Source organism: Sus scrofa, chromosome 18 (assembly GCF_054392235.1).
Source record: "Sus scrofa isolate SSC_HxYL_T2T_F1_AM1 chromosome 18, Sscrofa_HxYL_maternal_Yorkshire_Landrace_v2.0, whole genome shotgun sequence".
NCBI lineage: Eukaryota > Metazoa > Chordata > Mammalia > Artiodactyla > Suidae > Sus > Sus scrofa.
In genome coordinates, this window is record NC_139400.1 from 17788400 (window position 1) to 17808270 (window position 19871).

A 19871-nucleotide genomic window follows, 5' to 3' on the forward strand; every position below is an offset into this window, starting at 1 on the left:
TGTAGGCTGGTAGCTACAGCTCTGATTGGATCCCTAGCCTGGGAACCTCCATATGCTGTGGGTGTGGCCCTAAAAATAAATAAACAAACAAATAAAATACAGATTTAGATGTGACCATAAACTAAAACTTTCTGCCAAAGCCTTCAAGTAGCAAGTTTCTTCAAGTGTAGAGTAACATACTTAAACTTAGGCCCAAGTTATCATGTTTAATTACCATCATCTGAAACCAAGTATGGGCTGGTTCTTCTTGAGGCTATGGGTTCCAAGTACCCCTGTCCAACAGAACTTTCTGCAGTGTGAATGGTCTCTAATCATCCCTCTCTGAAATAATGACCACTAGCCCCTTATGGTATTGAGCACTTGTAATGCGGCCAATGTGACTAAAGAAGCAGTTTTTTTATTTTTATTTCTTTTAAGTTTACATGGCTGCTTGTAGCTAGCGGCCACCCTGTGGGCAGCACTGCTCCAGGGCATCGGAGCTCAGCAGCTCCTGGACTTGGCCCTGGCCCGTTCCCCAGCTGCTGATCTGCTCCTCTCCCTCACCCCAACAATCAACACTCACAAGGCCAAACTGCCGTTTCACACCTCCATGGCTGTGCATATGCTGGCCTCTTTGCCTGAAATGCCCTTCTTCCTCATCCACCTCTAAACTTCATGAAAATCGTGTTCAAATTTCACTTTCTTAGGGCGACTCTCCCTAACTCCCTCCCGCCTGACCTCATCCCACAACCTTACACCACCTCCTCTGTGTTCCTCTGCATGTCTCTGTCACTCTCATTATTCCATGCTTGTCCCTTATTCTCTGCGATACTAACTATGGGGATTCTAGGGACCAGATCTTATTCTCCTTTCATTCTAGTGATATGTGCCCATCCCATAATATATATGCAATAATTATTGGCTGAGCACATTATTAATCTGTGAATATACGCAATGTTTTATTAAAATAAAATTCAGAACACTGGCCACCACTCCATGATCATGGAAACCATTTAAGTCAAATTCTATGATAAGGCCTATTTTCAAATAATTAAAAATAGTTCTTAGAGTCTCAGTTGAAGGTCTACTTATTTTCAAACCAAATCAATATAACATTTATGTACTAACCAAAGAATATTAATGTTCCCAGAAATAAAATTCTACCTGTAGCTGCTCTTCCTAAGGGTCTAGAAGGCTCTTGGATTTCAGAAACTGATCCTGTCACTGATCTGTCCCCAGTGCTCGCAGTGACTCACTAGGGAGACAAGGATGAGGTTGAAAGGCAAGATGACAAGAGGCCTTGATTACTGACATACCTGGGAATTCAAGGGTTACTGATCCTTGCTACACTCCCCCATCCAAACGCCACCTCCAAGAAGGGAATAATTAAAATCTTATCTAATGTGAAAAGTAATAATTGTGGGTGATATGTGTCTGTTCAGTCATATGTAATCCAAAAATGTATTGTTTTACTCTTATTCTTTAGCAAATCTTTTGCTCAAGAAATCGTCCTTGTTAAATTATGTAGCATCTATTGCAATATTAACCTGCCCTGAGAGGCACACTGGTTCTTTTTTTTTTTAAATCACGATTTTCTTACTAATCCTTTATTTGAATTCCTACACAGTGTTCCTACAACTAGAATAAGGTCTTGACGGATATATTTCTGTGAACCTAATTTGTATGAGTTATTTCCCAAGTACCAAGCATCTGGTGAATTTATTTTTACAAACGGTTATCTTTCCTGCCCTCCAGGAACTTATGGTTCAATAAGACAAACAAATAAGTACACGGTGACCGGAAATGCCTTCTTATGGGTACAGTCATGTCAGCAGACCACTGAAGAAATGGATTTCAGAAATAACAGGGATCTAACTTATCTTCAAATCAGATATAGATTTGACTTTCTTATTAATTATGCGGTTTTATTATAAAATGCACAAACAGCACTTTCTAATGTAATGAACATTGATTTAACAAATGATTGAGTTCTCTAGGGCTATATGATCATTTAGATAAATCTCTAATTTTCCCATAATATTGACATATTTTAAACAGTCTTTTCTCTGCCTTCCCTTTCCCCCTGCCTAACACGTGTCCAGAATTTTATTCTAAGATGTTTCAAAAGCCTAAGATATCTTTCAAGACTGCTAATGAATACCATGAGATAAATATCTTTCCCTAAGATGTCCTATATTTAAAAAAATCTTTTTTTAACGTCCGTCTAAAATTTGTGTACAGAGGAAGAACATTAAGTCGAGATTATATCCTATATGCTATTGGAATTGCTGGTGAATTCTACTAATATAAGATGCACCTATTTCCAAAATGTGTCCATCTCTGCTTAGAAAAAGCAGAACTGGCTTTCAAAGATTATGTTTTGAGATTAAAAATGAAGATAGTAACCTTACATCTCTCAAGATTTGTAAGGCTGGCAAGCCATCTATCTCAATAATACCTAACAAGAATGTCAAATGGACTAGAAACGGCCATGGTAAGCAGGTGCTTGCAGCTGACAGTGATTGCTGTATTTTGGGTGATGGGGAATAGCATTTCCATTAGTTCAAGTGAAATACAATGCCCTGCCAAGTCTAGGTATCAGTGTATTCAATCCCCCTGCTGTGCTGCACCCATTTTCTGTTGCTTCAATTAAAAATCAGTCAATACAAAGTCAAAATGTTGCACATTCTTCCCCTATTCCTTTCCCTGTCACTGTTTCCAGCTTCACCGGAAGAACATGTCACTATGGCAACCAATCCCTCTGGTGCACAGACCAAGTCACCCTTTCTAGCGGATTGCCAAGCAGAGCAATACGGAAGCAAAGCTCTCAAGTGAACCACCAGAAGCCATGAATTCCATTCCCCTTTTTCTAAGTGGGGTTGAGCAATACCAGACAGAAGGATGCCGGTCTTGTTCCAGGAGACATTCAAGGAAGAAAATTCAAGAATGTTCTTCAGTAAGTCCTACAAGTATTTATCAGTCAACATTAACATGAATTCTTTCTCACACTTCAGCTAACTTCCTACCATTCAATTTTAATGAAAGCAGAAAATGATGGATAAAATAATGTTTTATGAATTTGAGAATCTGAACACTGTTACAAAGTCACGTATTGTTAAAAAACTATTCTGCTTACTCCAAATCCAAGCCCAGGTTGCTCTCTTCTGGAATTCTCCAGTATCCTGTACAGCTCAACAAAGTTGTAGAGCTCCCAAATGGGTCGCTCTGCTCTAATAAGAATCTAACCATAAAGCAGTTGTGATGTTTGTAATAATAACACACTCTTAACTAAATCAGCTAAAATCCCTAGTCATTCTACAGAAGCTACAAAACAAACATTAAGATGGATTCTCTTTCTGACCTACCTCACCTAAATCTGAATGGCCATACCCACTGTTTGTCTTTTTTAAGCAATTGACCTTTTTTTCAAATTAATGATTTTTTTTCTGATCCATTTCAGCATTTTTATAAATCAAAGAACATCAATTCTCACCAACAAAATTTTAAAACAGCAGCAACCAGAAAATTGCTTTTTATCTTGGCCGCAAAGACTCTGCAGATTACAACATCATTCCCACCTTGGTATCATTACTTAATAGTTGAAGAAAATGAAAGGGGAGAGGGGAAGAAGACCCTCAGAATTGCACCACATCTTCTAGGATGCAGCTATCATCAACACATCTTCCAGGCTGCATGTTCCCATCTTCAGAACAATGTTAATATACATCCAAACAATCTTCCAGTGGGCTGATGGAACAAGATGGTCCCCAAAGTATAAATCATGCAAGGTTTACAAACTGCATCAGATGAGCAGACTTTTAAAAATGTATGTGAGCATATTAAAATATCAAATACATTTCAAACCATTAGCAAAGGCAGTCTGTTTTCTGTTTTGGTATACTCTGGGTGTTTTTTATACAAATCTTCTGAAAAGAGTGGGTTTTTTTTTTCCCTGAAGTGCCCACTTTGGTCTTACTGGAAGAACTGCTTTTTGTGTGCTTATTAGATCTTGTTAATATTCAATGTGTATAAATACTTTTGTCAACCATTTTTTCAAAAAGAGGAATCAAGAACTGTGGTGTGATGCTACAGGTCCATAGGTTTTGAGCTGCAATAGGGCAGGGGCTGTGACTGATTGATGTTTACATGACCAATGCCTGCCTCAAGCCTGGGATAGCACTTAGCAAATGTTTCTGGCATGAATAAGGCCTTCTCTGTTTCCCCCCATTTCCCTTGATGAATCAGTTCAACGTCTAAAACAAAGGTTAAAACTAGGATTTTGTCTACCTCAACATATCACTCCTAAAGGGATTCCACTGCTAGCAACACAACGCTATAGACCCCCATCTTTTTCAGAGACTACTGGAGCATTTTCCGGGGTAAAAACCATGGACCCTGAGGTTCCACTGGAATCCCACCAGACAAATGCCAAGACAAGAGGCAGTGTAGACAGAAGGAAGCCTCCATTACCAGCTATTAGGAGCCAAGATCTGGCCACTCCGAGGCTCAGCCGAGCCTGGATAACCTGCCCTGCTGAAATCAAGAGACCTGATAGGGAGGAGAGGGCGGCCGGGCCTAGAGGCGCCGGGCTCTCCGCAGCGCCACGCCTCGCCTCTAGCGCTTACCTTTCCGAATAAGGGCCGCGATCTCGGGGTCGAAGCCGTGCCGGTGGCACTTCCTCCAGAGGCCCATGTTGGTGGAGTTGTACTGTCGGCTGCACTCGTCCGCTGGGCTCATGGCGAAGAGCTGCCGGCGATTCCGGGCTCGCAGGAGTTTGCCCTCCCAGCGGTCCAGGCGCGACCGGCTGGCCCGGAGCGGCAAGTTGTTGTTGTTGTTGTAAATGAAGCCAGGGTCTACCCGGCGGGTGTTGAAGGCCTTGCACCTGTCCCTGTGCTTCCTGGCGTCCGTCTCGTACCAGTGGTCTGAGCAGATGGCCACGGCCAGCATGCCGAGGGCGCAGAGCGCAAGCGAGAGACCGGTGTAGAGCAGTAACCTTCCGGCAGCCATGCCTCCGCTTCGCGGCTACACCATGGGCATGATCCGCCGCAGACTCGCCTTCCCTCTGCGCGCCCGGAACAAAGCGGCGGGCGGCCGAGCCAAGGAGGGGAGGGGGGCAGAAGGGGGACTCGCGCGGCGGCGCCCCCTCGGCCCCCGCCTGCTGGGGCGCAGCCCGGGGACTGCGGGGATGGGGGCGGGCAGCCTAAAAAGTTCTGATTCGGAGAGGCTCCAGCGAGCCCCTGGGCATTCTCCGGAGCAGGTGCTGCCTCAGGCGGTGGAGAGCCAGGCACGGCCGCCTCCCGCCCCTTCCCTGCCCGGCAGGAAGCTGCCGCTCCGAACCCGCCGCGTCGGCACGCAGCCCGGCTTCTGGCGCCGCTGCCCTCGGGCCAGAAACTAAACACCAAGTGCCCTCTGCTGCGGTGGGACTCCTAGACTCCCTTTGTGTGCAGGGTGGAGACAGCAACCACTCGCTTGTCTTTCTTATGGGTGGGGTTGGGGGGTCTTTCAGGAGGAGCTGCTCGGCGACAGGATGAACTGAAACACCCGCTATGCGGCCGGCCAGTGAAGGAAACCTCCAGATGCCAAGACCAGCTGCCCTGAGTCCCGCCTGGGTCTCCCTCTCAGAGACTCTCCCCCTTCCGGTCTGCAAGAGAAGAAATATTCTTCCTCTCTGAGCCGGGTCTTTTAAAAATCTCTGTCCTCTGGTCACCAGAAGGTCCCTTGCTCCGTCTGCCCAGCGCGCTGCGCTCAGAGGCGGGCTACCAGTGGGCGCACGGTCTCGGCCGACCTTTCTCCACGAGCTCCCGGGTCGTCTGCCTCCGACTTCGCCATTCAGACGGCCCCTCTGGCCGACGGTGCAGTCACCGGGACGGCGGTACCGGACGAACCTTGGCTGGGGTTTTTCGGCGACTGGGCGGCAGCCGGCGGGCGCGAGAGGCTGGCTGCGCCGAGGAAGGCGCACCCGGCAGGGCGCGCAGCTCGCGGCGCGCGGAGCTCGGCGCACGGCACCTTCAACACCATGGACAGGTCGCGCGATCCCGGCGCCCTGCCCGCCCAGCAGCCAGCCCCTAGGGCGTCACGCCGCCTTCCCCAGTGCCATCTTCTTCCTGGAGTGTCCACCCCGGCCACCTTCAGAGCCGCCTCTCCCGCGACGCCTCTGCCTCACTTCATCTGGCTCCCAGGTAACCCCAGGAACATGCTGCCCGTGTGCCGCAAGTGCCCAGAAAAACAGCGGCTCCGGCCCTTCAAAGCAATCCGCCCCTTCTCCTGCCACCTGAGCCCCGTTACTCTAGCTAGTACCCCGTCTGATCTGCCCAACTGGGGTCAGCCGCTCTCAGATTGCACCATTTTCTTCGCAGCCCACCCAGGGGCTGAGATGGTGGCTCACTCGGCAGCGTGCAGAGAATCCCGTCCCAGCCTTGGCGGTCCACGATCAGGCTCCCGGCGCGGTGGTCGCTGAGGTGAACGGGGTGAGGGTGGGGGAGGGAGGCTGGGTCGCTCGGCTTCCCCTCCCTGCCTCTTCCTCTAGCTGCGGCGGCCCCGGGGCCTCGCGGGCTCGGCCAGTGCCGGGGAGCGAGAGCCCAGGCTGCGTCCGGGGGGCTTGGGAAATCGCATCTCCCGGGTGCGAGAGCCGGAGGAAGCAGCTGCTGAGCCCGCTCGCTCGCTCGGGCGCCGGGCGCTGCAGCCTTGGCTAAAACCCACAGACGAGAACACGGAGCGCGCAGCCAAAAGCTAGTGATGTCATCCGTGCAACGTGAGCCTCATCTCTTATTTTTCTAGCATCCTTAAAGATAAAGTGCACCATTTCCCGGGCACAAAATATCTAAGCCTTATTCTTTGACCAGGCAAGTCAATGGTGTCTAGATAGGTATGTGCCCAACCACATCCATATTTATGCACATATACATATATGTAGTATGTAGCATGTTTACATGCATTATTATAAATTTAGGGATGTTGTCTCCATCGCCTGTTCATCTCTTTTCAGTAGTGGAAAATTCTCTTAAATATTCCACAGTCCTTTGAAGAAAAGATTGCTTATTGCAGAGCCGGCATCAAAGAGGTGGAGGAAGTTCCCCACGTCCCCAGTTTCAGTAGTTGGTGTTCTGGGTTGTATTTGATCTTTGTTTTCCCCAGAAAGCCACAGGCGCTATCTTACTAGCCACAGGCGTTTCCACACGAGGCTGAACTCGTCGGTGGGGTTGTCACCGCCAGCCCTGGTCCAGCCCCATGCCAGCGCCAGACGCCCGGACACACACCCACCTCCACCCACCTCTACCTCCCTCTTCAGCAGGAAAAGAAAAAAGAAAATTGACTGATCCTTTCCAGACAAGAGGAATAGAATTTTCATTGAGAGGGGAGGCAGGTGCTTCATAGACATTTTGAAAACGCCCGGGGCCTTGCGCTCTGAGAAGGGGAAGGGGGGTTAAATGAAACCTCTGTGCGAGATCCGTCCTTATCCCGGCGGCGGCTGGATTTAGGCTCTGCGAGGGCTCTGGAAGACACTGACGGTGGACCCCAGACCTTGAGTGAGCAGGCCCCAAGCGAGCCCCGCTTCATCCCCCCACACACACCGCCCCGCTCACGTGAGACGGCGCCGCAAGGGCCGGGAGCCCCTCCCAGCCTGAAAACCTGGGTTCTTCATTCTAACGCTCACCCCTCGTTTTCACCCAGTTCCAAAGCCGAGGGCCCCACATTGCCGGGTAAAGAGCTGCCCCGGGGGGGAAAAAAAGAGAGAGAGAGAGGGTCCGGCTCCCTGCTTTGCACAACGGGGCCTGCGAGCCAAAATGAGCGCACCTCCACCATATTCTTTTTGTCTTTTTTCCTCCTTCCTGCATTTTGAAAATCGCTAACGAGGCGTTTCAGTGCCATCTAGTGGGGGAGGGGCGTGCCTCGCTTTCCGTCCCCGATGCTGCAATGGGACCTGCTGAAGGTTCCCCGGAGCCCGAGAATGTCTGCTCGGTTCTTGCGTGCCCGGCTGGTCGCGAGCTGGAGGCATGTCCCCTTTGCCAGATCCGGCCCCAGGTGGCCTAGGACGATGTGGCAGAGCTAAGCGACTGTGGCCACGATGTCTTTCACCTTTCTTTCTACCCTCCTCTTACCTGCTCTCCCTCCCTTAATTGCGAAAAATCAGAAACAAGTGCAGGCACTTCGCACCCGTGCAGACAATGTCTTAAACCTCGGGAGCTCTTTTCTCTGGTAAAACCCAGGGCACTTTTAGGTTAGCAGTATGCCTGCCTTTGACAGTAGGGAGAAGGCAGAAAGGTGAAATGACATCCACAAGGTCACTCCGGAAGTTGGGGCACAGCCAGCAGTAGAGCCTCTGTCTCTCGATTCCCAACTCTCCCCACCCCTGAGAACCAGCTGAAAGAGGTGCCTCCCAGGCCTTTGGCAGCCCTGGCAGCTGCCATTGACAGTGACAGTAAAGGTTCATGCTCAGTTTGTCCTTATAGTTCTTCTCTCTTCCATTATTTCATCCTTTCTTGCTCTAGCTTTTTCACTTTTTCTCCTGGCCGGGGCCTTAAGCCTGCTTCCAGTGATGTGCCCTCCCACATGGTCCTCCGCAGCAGTCCTGCCGCGGGAAGGGACCCAAACGCACACTCCTCACCTTTTCTGAATACCATTAGAATTGTACTTTGAAATGTTCCTCCTTCAAGACATCCCCCCCAAACCCTGTGAAAGACACTGATTTGAGGCCTCTTCTGAAATGCAATGTTCTTAGACAGCCCTAAAGAGTTTGAGGGTGAACCTGGTTTGGGGGGCTAGAAAAACAGTGGATTCTTCCTCTAGACTATATGACTTCATGATTTTCTCTTCTTAAACAGATGATCTACATTTCTTCCCTCTGTCTTCTTCCCATTCCTTCCACCCTGTTAGCTACAGCATCAGAGTCTCTGTATTTGCAACCTAACCCTTCCCATTCTCACCTAAGCTGTCCCAAGATCATAAAAGCTCAAAATTGGAAGGGACTTGAGAGCTATCCACACAAAAATGCATGAATCTCTTCTACAACAGTTCCCCAAAAGTGACGTAGCAGCTTCTGCTAGCACATTTGCAGTGATGGGGGAGGAGGAAGGGAGACTCACCCACTGGGAAAGCACTCTGTTCCACTACTAGATGGTGTAAGTGGTTAGACCCCAAACGTTCCTTATACTGCGTCCTATCGTGGGTCCCTGTAATCCTACCCACTAGCCTTCGAGCAGCCCACAAACACCTGATCACTCTTCCAAATAATGGTCTTTCTCATGCTTGACGTCAGCCATCATATTCTCTCTAAGCCCTTTGCCCTCCGGGCTAAATATTCTTTGTTTGTTTCCTCCTTGTCCTTGCTCCAGCTGGGTTTCTGGTACCTCCTGATTGTTGCTGCTTCTTGCATCCAACAGTGCTCCTTAATCTAGTAGTTATGTCAACTGATGAAGAAGAAAACTGGTCAGCCAATTTTTCACGTGACCCATGTAGAGTCCTAATGATCCTTACCCCCTCTTCCAGGAGCCTACAAGTCATCCCTTTGAAATGCTACCCTAGGATCTTGCCCTGAGATGACATTAAGATCACTGATGTGCAATTTGTGAAATCTACATTTTTTGAAATTTGGAATTTCATTTGCGTGCACGCACACACACACACCTTTTTTTAAGTTCACATTATCCAAGCTTTCTCCAAGGTCAACATTAGAGATTCAGAGATATCCTTAAAAATCCTCTGTTTCCTGGGGTACGGTTCACCCAGAGCAGACAGATGCTCTCCTACAATTTCTTCACCCACTGTGAACAGTCTTCATTGTCATATTTGCTCTAGCCTATATGCCACCTTTAATCCAAAAATCACTCTCCTTGACATTGTCAATTGAAAGCGAGATAAAAGTTGATGAGGTGTGCTTTCTCTCAGGTGTCCATCAATAGTACATCATTGCCCAGAGAAAAAGCCCTCTATATATTCTTATTTCTATTTTCCTAATTAACATTGCACAACTTGGACATTATGTAAAACCCAAAAGTTATCTTCCACTTTAGCCCTCCTGACAAGTTCCCCAAGTCTGACTTGCTAGTATTTATGCATGAATTTATGTAACCTGCCTTCCCTATGAAGACCTTCTTCCTAGAACTACCATATGATCCAACAATTCCACTCCTGTTGCTTCTCTCAGGAAAAAACAATAATTTGAAAAGATATATGCATCCCAATGTTCACTGCAGCACTATTTACAGTAGCCAAGACAAGGAAGTTACCTAAATGCCCATTGACAGAGGAATGAATAGAGAAGATGTGGTACATATATACAATGGAATATTACTCAGCCATAAAAAAGAATAAAATAATGCCATTTGCAGCAGCAAGGATAAACCTAGAAATTATCATACTCAGTGAAGTTAGACAGTGAAAGACAAACATTATATGATATAACTTACATGTGGAATCTTAAAAAAGGATACAAATGAACTTATTTGCACAACAGAAACAGACTCACAGACTTTGAAAAATTTATGGCTACCCAAAGGGGCAGGTTTGTGGGCGTTGTGGACTGGGGCTTTGGGATTGTCATACGCACACTGAGGTATGTGGAATCACTGGCCAACGGGGACCTGCTACATAGCACAGAGAACTCCACCCAATATTCTGTGATAATCTATGGAGGAAAAGAATCCGAAAGAGAATGGACGGGTGAAAAAAAAAATTTTTTAAGAGAATGGATGTGTGTATATGTATAACCAAATCACTTTGTTGTAGAGCAGAACTTATCAAACCTTGTAAATCAACTACACTTCCATAAACTTTAAAAAACAAAAAAAAAGTAAATTAAAAAAAAAAAGATCTTCTTCCTAAATCTCACCTCATCATTGTCACATCAGCGTGCTTACCTACCTTCCTTTCTTCTTTACTAGAATCATTATGACAAAAGGCTATCTTTGTCTCATCCCTGGTATCTGAGTGCTCTTCTTGCTTTTATTTTCTTCTTCCTTTACCACCCTATCGTATTAATCTTCTTAAATTCTACAGTCCTTTACTTAAAATTCTGCAGTGATTTCATCGCGCCTGTACAGTAAAGCTCAAACTCTGTTCTCCCACATAAAGCGCCACAACGGCTTCAGCCAGTTTTTCTAAAGCTGACCATCACACTACCTTAGGCATACCCTCTGCTCTAGCCCGGCAGCCCTCTCAACAGGTTTTGAACAGCCCCATATCGGCATCCTTCCTCCTGCCCATAAAATATTTAACTACTCTGCTTTGGAAATTTCTTACAATTATAGGTGCTTCATATCAATAGGTCAAATAAATATCACTTGATCATCCCACTAGAAGCTGAAAAGACAGCCAATCAAACCTAACAAACATTCCTGATATTTAAAATTCTTCCTATACTAGGTAGAGTTTAAAATGAATAAGATCATCTCTTGCATAAAAAAACATTTCAAACCTGTGGGACTAAAACAGATAACACAACAGGAAAATGGGCAAATGTTAGAAAATGACAATCTCCAGGAGAAATCAAATAGAAAATTAACATATGGGGGGAAAACTCAATCTCATGAGTAATCAAGGAATACAATTTTTTAAAGACTTCCTTTTAACCATCAAATGGGGCCGGGGTGGGGGGAAATCACATATCTATTAATGTCCAGTGTTGCCCAGAGCAAAAAGACACGTGCTCCCATGCACGGCTGGTGAGAAAGTAAAGTGACGCCGCCACTCTGGAGGGCAATTTGGAGGAGCTGTTAAGACGAAAAATACAGGTTTGTTATGACCGAGCAGATGCACTTCTAGATATTTAGCCACTTGCACGACAGACAGAATGTCTCTAGTATACTACCTGTGTCCGTTTCCTAGGGCTTCTACGACAAAGTGTCACAAACTGGGTATCTTGAAACATCAGAAATGTACGGTTGCATAGTCCTAGAGGCTAGAATTTCAAAATCCAGGAGTTGGAGGGACCATGCTCCCTCTGAAACCTGTAGGGGAGAATCCTCCCTTGCCTCTTCTAGCCTCCGCTGTCTGCTGGCAGTTCTTGACATTTCACAGCTTATAGATGCTTCACTCCGATCTCTACATGTGTCAGCACATGACCATTTTCTCTCACATCATCCTTTCTTCTGTCTCCAAATTTCTCTCCTCTTATAATACCTCTTATTGGATTAAGAGCCTACCCTACTCCAGCATAAACAAATATTACTTAACTAACTACATCTACAATGACTTTCTTTCTTTCTTTCTTTTTAAAGGGCTGCACCCTCAGACGTTCCCAGGGGTCAAATCAGAGCTACAGCTGCCAGCCTACACCACAGCTACAGCCACACGGGATCTGAGCTGAGTCTTCAACCTACACCACAGCTCACAGCAATGCCAAATCCTTAACCCACTGAGCAAGGCCAGGGATTGAACCCGCAACCTCATGGTTCCTAGTCAGATTCATTAACCACTGAGCCACAACGGGAACTCCTCTTTCTTTTCTTTTTTTTTCCTTTTTAGGGCCACACCTGCAGCATATGGAAGTTCCCATGCTAGGGGTCGAATTGGAGCTGCTGCTGCCAGCCTATGCCACAGCCACAGCAACACCAGATCCGAGCCACATCTGTGATCTACTCCACAGCTTGCAGCACCACCGAATCCTTAACCCACAGAGCAAGGCCAGGAATCAAACCTACATCCTCACGGACACTATGTCAGGTTCTTAACCCACTGGGCCACAACAGGAACTCCCCAAGTGTTTTTGACAACCGGTTTTAATTCACTGTAGTTTCTAGATAGTTTTTTTTTTTTATTAATCTAAACTCGAAGGAACTGAAAGAGTAACACTTCTATTGGAAGTGTAAATAAAATTCTTAAACTAATAAATACATTTGGAATTTTCCATGTGATGTTCAAGCACTGTAATGATCATATATAACAAATCATTGTTAATGCAAAAAATACTATAGTAATTTTACCATATAAACCATTATCACATACAACATGATTTTTTCTATCTCATAAAGTAATATCAAGATCCATACAATATTTATTAATTTCTTCTTTCAAATATTTCAATGAGGAGTTCCCGTGGTGGTGCAGTGGTTAACGAATCCAACTAGGAACCGTGAGGTTGCAGGTTCAATCCCTGCCCTTGCTCAGTGGGTTGAAGATCCGGCGTTGCCGTGAGCTGTGGTGTAGGTCGAACACGCAGCTCGGATCCCGCCTTGCTGTGGCTGTGGTGTAGGCCGGCAGCTACAGCTCCGATGAGACCCCTAGCCTGGGAACCTCCATATGCCGCGGGAGCGGCCCAAGAAATGGCAAAAAGACCAAAAAGTATATATATATTTCAATGACAAATTTGAATTCAATTTCAATTTCTAGAATGAAGAAAACCAAAAATCACAGTACATGGCTTAATTTGTTCACAGCTCTCTATAAGAACATAACTTGGAGTTCCCTTCGTGGCTCAGTGGTTAATGAATCCGACTAGGATCCATGAGGATGTGAGTTTGATCCCTGGCCTCACTCAGTGGGTCGGGAATCTGGCGTTGCCATGAGCTGTGGTGTAGGCTGCAGACACAGCTCAGATCTGGCATTGCTGTGGCTGTGGTGTAGGCCACCAGGTGTAGCTCTGATTCGACCCCTAGCCTGGGAAGCTCCATATGCTGTGGATGCAGCCCTGAAAAAAAAAAGAAAAAAAAATCATAACTTGATCAATAATGATTGGAAAATAGTTACTACAGATATTACTTTGGGATTAATTACACATGAATCTTCTTTAAAGTCATAAAACCACTTGCATTTCCTTGTTTTAATTTCCTTATATTTTACTGGAATATTGGTTTTGGTTTTACATACAGTTTATTCCTATTTAAAAAACATGTTCATTTATTTTCTTGTCTTTCTTTTTTTAATTTCTTTATATATATATTTTTCTGCTGCACAGCATGGTGACCCAGTTATACATACATGTATACACTATTTTTTCTCACATTATGTGTTCCATCATAATTGACTAGACAGAGTTCCCAGTGCTCACAGCAGGATCCCATTACTAATCCATTAAAATTTAAAAATAGGGCGTTCCTATCATGGCTCAGCAGTACGGAACCTAACTAGTATCAATGAGGACGTGGGTTCGATCCCTGGCCCTCCTCAGTGGGTTAAGGATCAGGCGTTGCCCTGAGCTGTAGTGTAGGTCACAGATTTGCTCAGATCCCACATTGCTGTGGCTGTGGCATAGGCCAGCAGCTGCAGCTCTGATTCGACCTCTAACCTGGGAATTTCCACATGCCATGGGTGCAGTCCTAAAAAGCAAAAGATAAAAAAAAAAAAAAAATTTAATATTTTAATCCTTTTAGGTGGGAAATTGCCAAACTTCTTTTAGATTTGTTTTTGTTTACATTATAAATAGCAAGCAATAGTGCATATCAAAAAATTGTAGACAGCACAAATCGAAAATTAATCTCATTTTCCACCAAAGACCACATTTTGCTCTGTGTTTAAGGATATTCTATTGTTTCATTTAGCGATCCTAGTATATCTTGTTTCTTTTCTAAATTAAATTTAATAGCTTTAACAACATTTAATCAACATTTCCATTATGTGTCTTAAGTGGCTATAAAGTCAAATTTAAATGTATTTCAGCTATGGATAGATTTAAGACATATCATAAATAATCTCTGAGTTTCTCGAAAGAACCTCGTGATTACTGGCTCAGTTGAGGCCACATCACCAACAACAAATTCAAACTATGTTCCGCCCAAGTTATAAAGGGTGTTTCTGGATATTAGGCCAAAATTCAGATTAGGTCTATAGAAATAAACTCGTAGTTTAAGAGCAATATGAATTGTAAGAGCATAATATTGCAAAATGGTCCTCAGGTACCATGTGCTCCTGTTCAAGATACCACCCTAATTCAAGTGTGCCTCCAGAACCATGAACTGGATGGAACACAAAGGAAAGCAAGAGAATGGATGCTCCTCACTGCCGGGGAATGATACCTCCTTATTCAAAAATCGACCACATGCCTGCTGTCTGGGAAGAAGGGCTTGACAAGTGATTGACTGACTGATGGACTGATTTTGTTTTTTAGCACCCACAGCATATGGAAGTTCCCAGGCTAGGGGCTGAATCGGAGTTGCGGCTGCAGGCCTATGCCACAGGCACAGCAAAGGGAGATCTGAGCCGCATTTGCAACCTAGACCACAGCTCATGGCAATGCCAGATCCTTAACCCACTGAGCAAGGCCAGGGATTGAACCCAAGTCCTCGTGGATACTGGTAGAGATCATTATCGCTGAGCCATGATGGGAATTCCCTGACAAGTTAATCATTTCATCTTTTCTTTTATCACAGTGCCTCCACCCTCAGATCCTCTCAGCACTCCTAGGCAGTATCTATCCCCAACATCAGCAGCCACGCAACACACACAGCTCAAAGGCGTTCAGGTGCACTTGTCTTTGGTTTTGAGGACACAGGGTAAGAGGTCTAGAAAAGCATTTCACTGGGGCCTGTTCTGTGTTAAACAGACGGAATGGACTGCAGGGTTGCAAGCCATGCTGTGCCAGCACTGATGCTGGATCCCAAGACACAGAGGCAACCTTGAGGCCTTCAACGGTTATTCTGTGTGTCTGTGATATGTGGCCTCTGTAAACAAAGGAGCTAGGACAGGGGCCCCCTTGCTGAGGACTGAGGGCAGCTTCACTGGAAGAACAAAAAGGAGGCAAGGTTCTTCCTGAACCCAGGGACCAGATTCACCCAACAGAAACTGGAGACACCTCTCTGGCCAGAGCTAGAACCATGAAATTGAGGTGGTTGCTGTTACCTGTGGCGGAATACAGGGGAGATATATTCTGGCTTCTCCCTTTCTTCACGTTAATCTCCTCCCAAGACTTCCCACTGGCTGAACCCAGATGGACACCGGCTGACAAGGGAGCCTCGGGATAAGCAGCCTACAAATTTCAGCCTCCTGCAGGAGAACCGTGCAAGGAAAATCAGGGAACAAATCTGAGGGCAAACAGGCTAGGGGGACTGGCACACAGTGGATTTTTACCTAAAATCAGGATCAGAACAAAGATGTTCTCTCTACCATTATTATTTAATATTAGGGGAAGTCAAGAATAGGCAATCAAGAGCATTCTCTTGTGGCACAGCGGGTTAAGGATCTGGTGCTGTTACGGCAGTGGCTTGGGTCACTGCTTTGGTGCAGGTTCATTCCCTGGCCTGGGAATTTCCACATGTGGGCACAACCGAAAAAGGGGGATGGAGGGGAATAGGGCAGGCAATAGAAATAAGACAAACAATTGGAAAGAAGAATGAAAAACTAGTATTATATGTGAATGGCATGATTGAAAACTCAAAAGAATAAACTAAGAAGCTATTGATACAAATAAGAGTTCAAGAAGATGGCCTAATACAAGAAAAATACACACAAATCAATACATTTTAATAAAATAGCAATTAATTGTTAGAACAAAGACTGGCAAACAGTAACAACAATCAACCAGAAAAACAACAACCACCACAACAACCCTAACAACACCCCTATCATATACTTAAGTATAACATTTACAAAGAAAGTGAAGGCTTTATATGAGGAAAACTATAAAATTTTATTGATAGAGATAAATGACCTGAAAAGATGTAGAAACCTACCATGCTCTGAATGAAACTCAATACTGTTAAAACACCAAAGCCTTACAAAATCATTCATAGATTTAACAAAGTTTCAATCGAAATCTCAATAGGTTTTATTGAAACCTAGATATTTATTAGAAAATTCTAAAGCTCATCTGCAAAAACCTACTAGCAAGAATGGCTGATATTTTTATGTGATAATTTCTCTCTCATAAGGATCCAAGTATTTCTTTTTTTATTATTTTGTATTAAAGTATAGTTGATTTTGAATTTCCCAGCATAGCTCAGCGGTAATGAGCCCGACTAGGATCCATGGGGACACGGGTTCAATCCCTGGCCTCACTCAGTAGGTTAAGAATCTGGCGTTGCTGTGAGCTGTGGTGTAGATTGCAGATGTGGCTCAGATCCTGCGTTGCTGTGGCTGTGGCGTAGGGGGGCAGCTACAGCTCCAATTCGACTCCTAGCCTGGGAACATCCATATGCCATGAGTGCGGTCCTAAAAAGACCAAAATTAAAAAAAATAGTTGATTTGCAATGTTCTTTTAATTTCTGCTGTACAGCAAAGTGACCCAGGCATGCATATATAGAGATACATACATACATACACACACACATATACACATTCTTTGTTCGTACCCACATCATGTTCTAGCCCAAGAGACCAGACTGTTGCCTGTGCTGTACAGTAGAACGCCACTGCTTATCCATTCTAAATCTAATAGTTTGCATCTACCAACCCCAAACTCCCCATTCATCCCGCTCCCCTCCCTCCCCCGGCAACCACCAGTCTGCTCTCCTTGTCTCTGATCTGTCTCTGTTTTGTAGATAGGATCATTTGTGCCACCTGTAAGTGATACATAGAGCATTTGTCTTTCTGACTTACTTCACTTAGTATGAGAATCTCTAGTTCTATCCATTTTGCTGCAAATGGCGTTATTTTGTCCTTTTCATGGCTGAGTCCATTGTGTATATGCACCACAGCTTCTTAATCCATTCATCTGTTGATGGACATTCAGGTTGTTTCCATGTCTTGGCTGTTGTGAATAGTGCTGCAATGAACACAGGGGTGCATGTTTCTTTTTGAATGAATGTTTTGTCCACATATATGCCCAGGAGTGAGATTGCTGGATCATTTGGTAGTTCTTTGTTTGGTTTTCTGAGGAACCTCCATACTGTTTTCCACAGTGATTGTGCCAGTTTACATTCCCACCAACAGTGTAGGAGGGTTCCCTTTTCTCCACATCCTCTCCAGCATTTGTTACTTCTTGACTTGTTAACGATGGCCATTCTGATCAAAGTGTTTCTTAAAGCCACATTTAAATAGTGTGATTTCCACTTCTCAGACCTGCACTCCCCACCCCAGGAACCCCAGTATGTTTAAATAAATAAAAAGAATAAGGAACTTGATCTCGGAGTTTCCGTTGTGGCTCAGTGGCTAATGAATCCAACTAGGAACCGTGAGGTTGCGGGTTCAATCCCTGGCTTTGTTCAGTGGCTTAAGGATCCGGCATTGCCGTGAGCTGCGGTGTAGGTCACAGACGCGGCTCGGATCTGGCGTTGCTGTGGCTGTGGCATAGGCTGGCAGTTACAGCTTCAATTTGACCCCTAGCCTGGGAACCTCCCCATACCGAGGGTGCGACCCTAGAAAAGGTGAAAATACAAAAAATAATAATAATAATAAGGAACCTGATCTCATCATTCACCAAAAATCATGGAACTTGTATAAAATTCGACCTCTTGGAGACAACAATTCTACAAGATCTGGAAATGTGATGAGTGGACACGTTTCTGCCAGACAGGCTGTGACCAATACAGGTGCACTGTGATGCCACTTGCCAATGCAATATCGGGTAATAGTCCAGGCCTTGACCTCCTGGACTGAGGAGTCATGACAGCATGCTGTTCTACTTCCTGACCTGGTATCTCATGAGTCCAGATCATGTGATCCTTGATCACCTGCTATTTCATTCGCTATGGACTGAATGCTTATGTCCCCAGACAATTCCGATGTTGAAGCCCTTAACCCCCAATGTGATAGAATTTGGAAATAAGGCCTTGGGTGGTAATTCGGTTTAGGTGAGATCACAAGGGTGTGGCCCCATGATGGGATTAGACCCCAGAGAGCTTGCTTCCTCTCACTCTGCCCTGTTAGAACACAGAGAGAAGGTGGCCATCTGCAAGCCAGGAGAAAAGCCCTCACTTGAACCCAGCCACGCTGGCACTCTGATCTTGGACTTCCAGCCTCCAGAATGGTGAGAAGTGAAGACTTCTGTTGTTTAAGTCTCCCAGATGATGGTATTGCTATGGCAGCCCCAAAAGACTAAGACCCCATAGTGCCCATAGCAAAGGTACACAGTTCGAACTATAATGCAGGGTGTCTTCACCACATCATGCCTGATCAAGTAAAGTGATCTACATATTGCCAGTGTATGAGCAGTTCTGGGGCAAAATAAAGCCCAATTTCCTTTCCTAGATCATGGTATTTCCTGAGATTTCCTGTATATTATCAGCAGTTCATTCACTATCCCTGCCCCTCCCCCACACACACCTTGACGGCTGCGGTCGCTGAGCTCGTTCACTTGTCCTACACTTGCCATGTAAAAGCACGCTTCTAGGTTCTTGAAGAAACATCACTGAAAAACAACGATCCCTGACGTCATAGAGCTTATATGCTAATTGTGGAAGACAGGAAATAACCGACTTAAAAAACAAGCAAATCATCTAGTATTTTATATGATGATAAATATTGTAGAAAAAAGAAGTGGAATGTAATACTGTTACAGACTGTTTTTATATATCGAAAATTCATATGCTGAAACCCTGACCCTCGATGTGGTTGTATTTAGAGACTGGATCTTTAGAAAGTAACTAGGTTTAAATAAAGTCACAAGGGTGGGGCGAGTAAGTCCTAACCTGAAAGGACTGGGGAAAAAAGGAAGCCCTCTCTCAGGTTCTCCCTCCCTCTCCCTCTCTCCCTCCCTCTCCCTCTTCCTCCTCCTCCCTCCACCCCGCCTTTAACCACAGAAGAAAGGCCATTTGAAGTCATAGAGAGAAGATGGCCATCTAAAAGCCAGGAAGGGGGAGTTCCCGTCGTGGCGCAGTGGTTAATGAATCCGACTAGGAACCATGAGGTTGTGGGTTCAGTCCCTGCCCTTGCTCAGTGGATTAACGATCCAGCGTTGCTGTGAGCTGTGGTGTAGGTTGCACCACAGATGCTGCTTAGATCCCGCGTTGCTGTGGCTCTGGCGTAGGCCAGAGGCTATAGCTCCGATTCCACCCCTAGCCTGGGAACCTCCATATGCCCCAGGA

General features: G+C 45.4%; 1 protein-coding gene across 13 annotated transcripts in view; it reads right to left on the reverse strand.

Annotated features, from left to right (window-relative positions):
• The window catches only part of TMEM178B (transmembrane protein 178B), a 507816-nt gene that overhangs the window by 462750 nt on the left and 25195 nt on the right, over positions 1–19871 (reverse strand). For 10 of the 13 annotated variants that reach the window (XR_014833633.1, XR_014833630.1, XR_014833631.1 and 7 more), the window contains exon 1: positions 4605–6688. The exons of the other annotated variants lie outside the window; for them this stretch is intronic. Coding sequence is in view for 4 of the 10 variants with exons in the window: in XM_003484004.5 (XP_003484052.3) it covers positions 4605–4986 (382 nt within the window). In the remaining 6 variants the exon portion in view is untranslated. Of the gene's footprint in view, positions 1–4604; positions 6689–19871 lie in introns of those variants that run through there. 13 annotated transcript variants of the gene reach the window in all.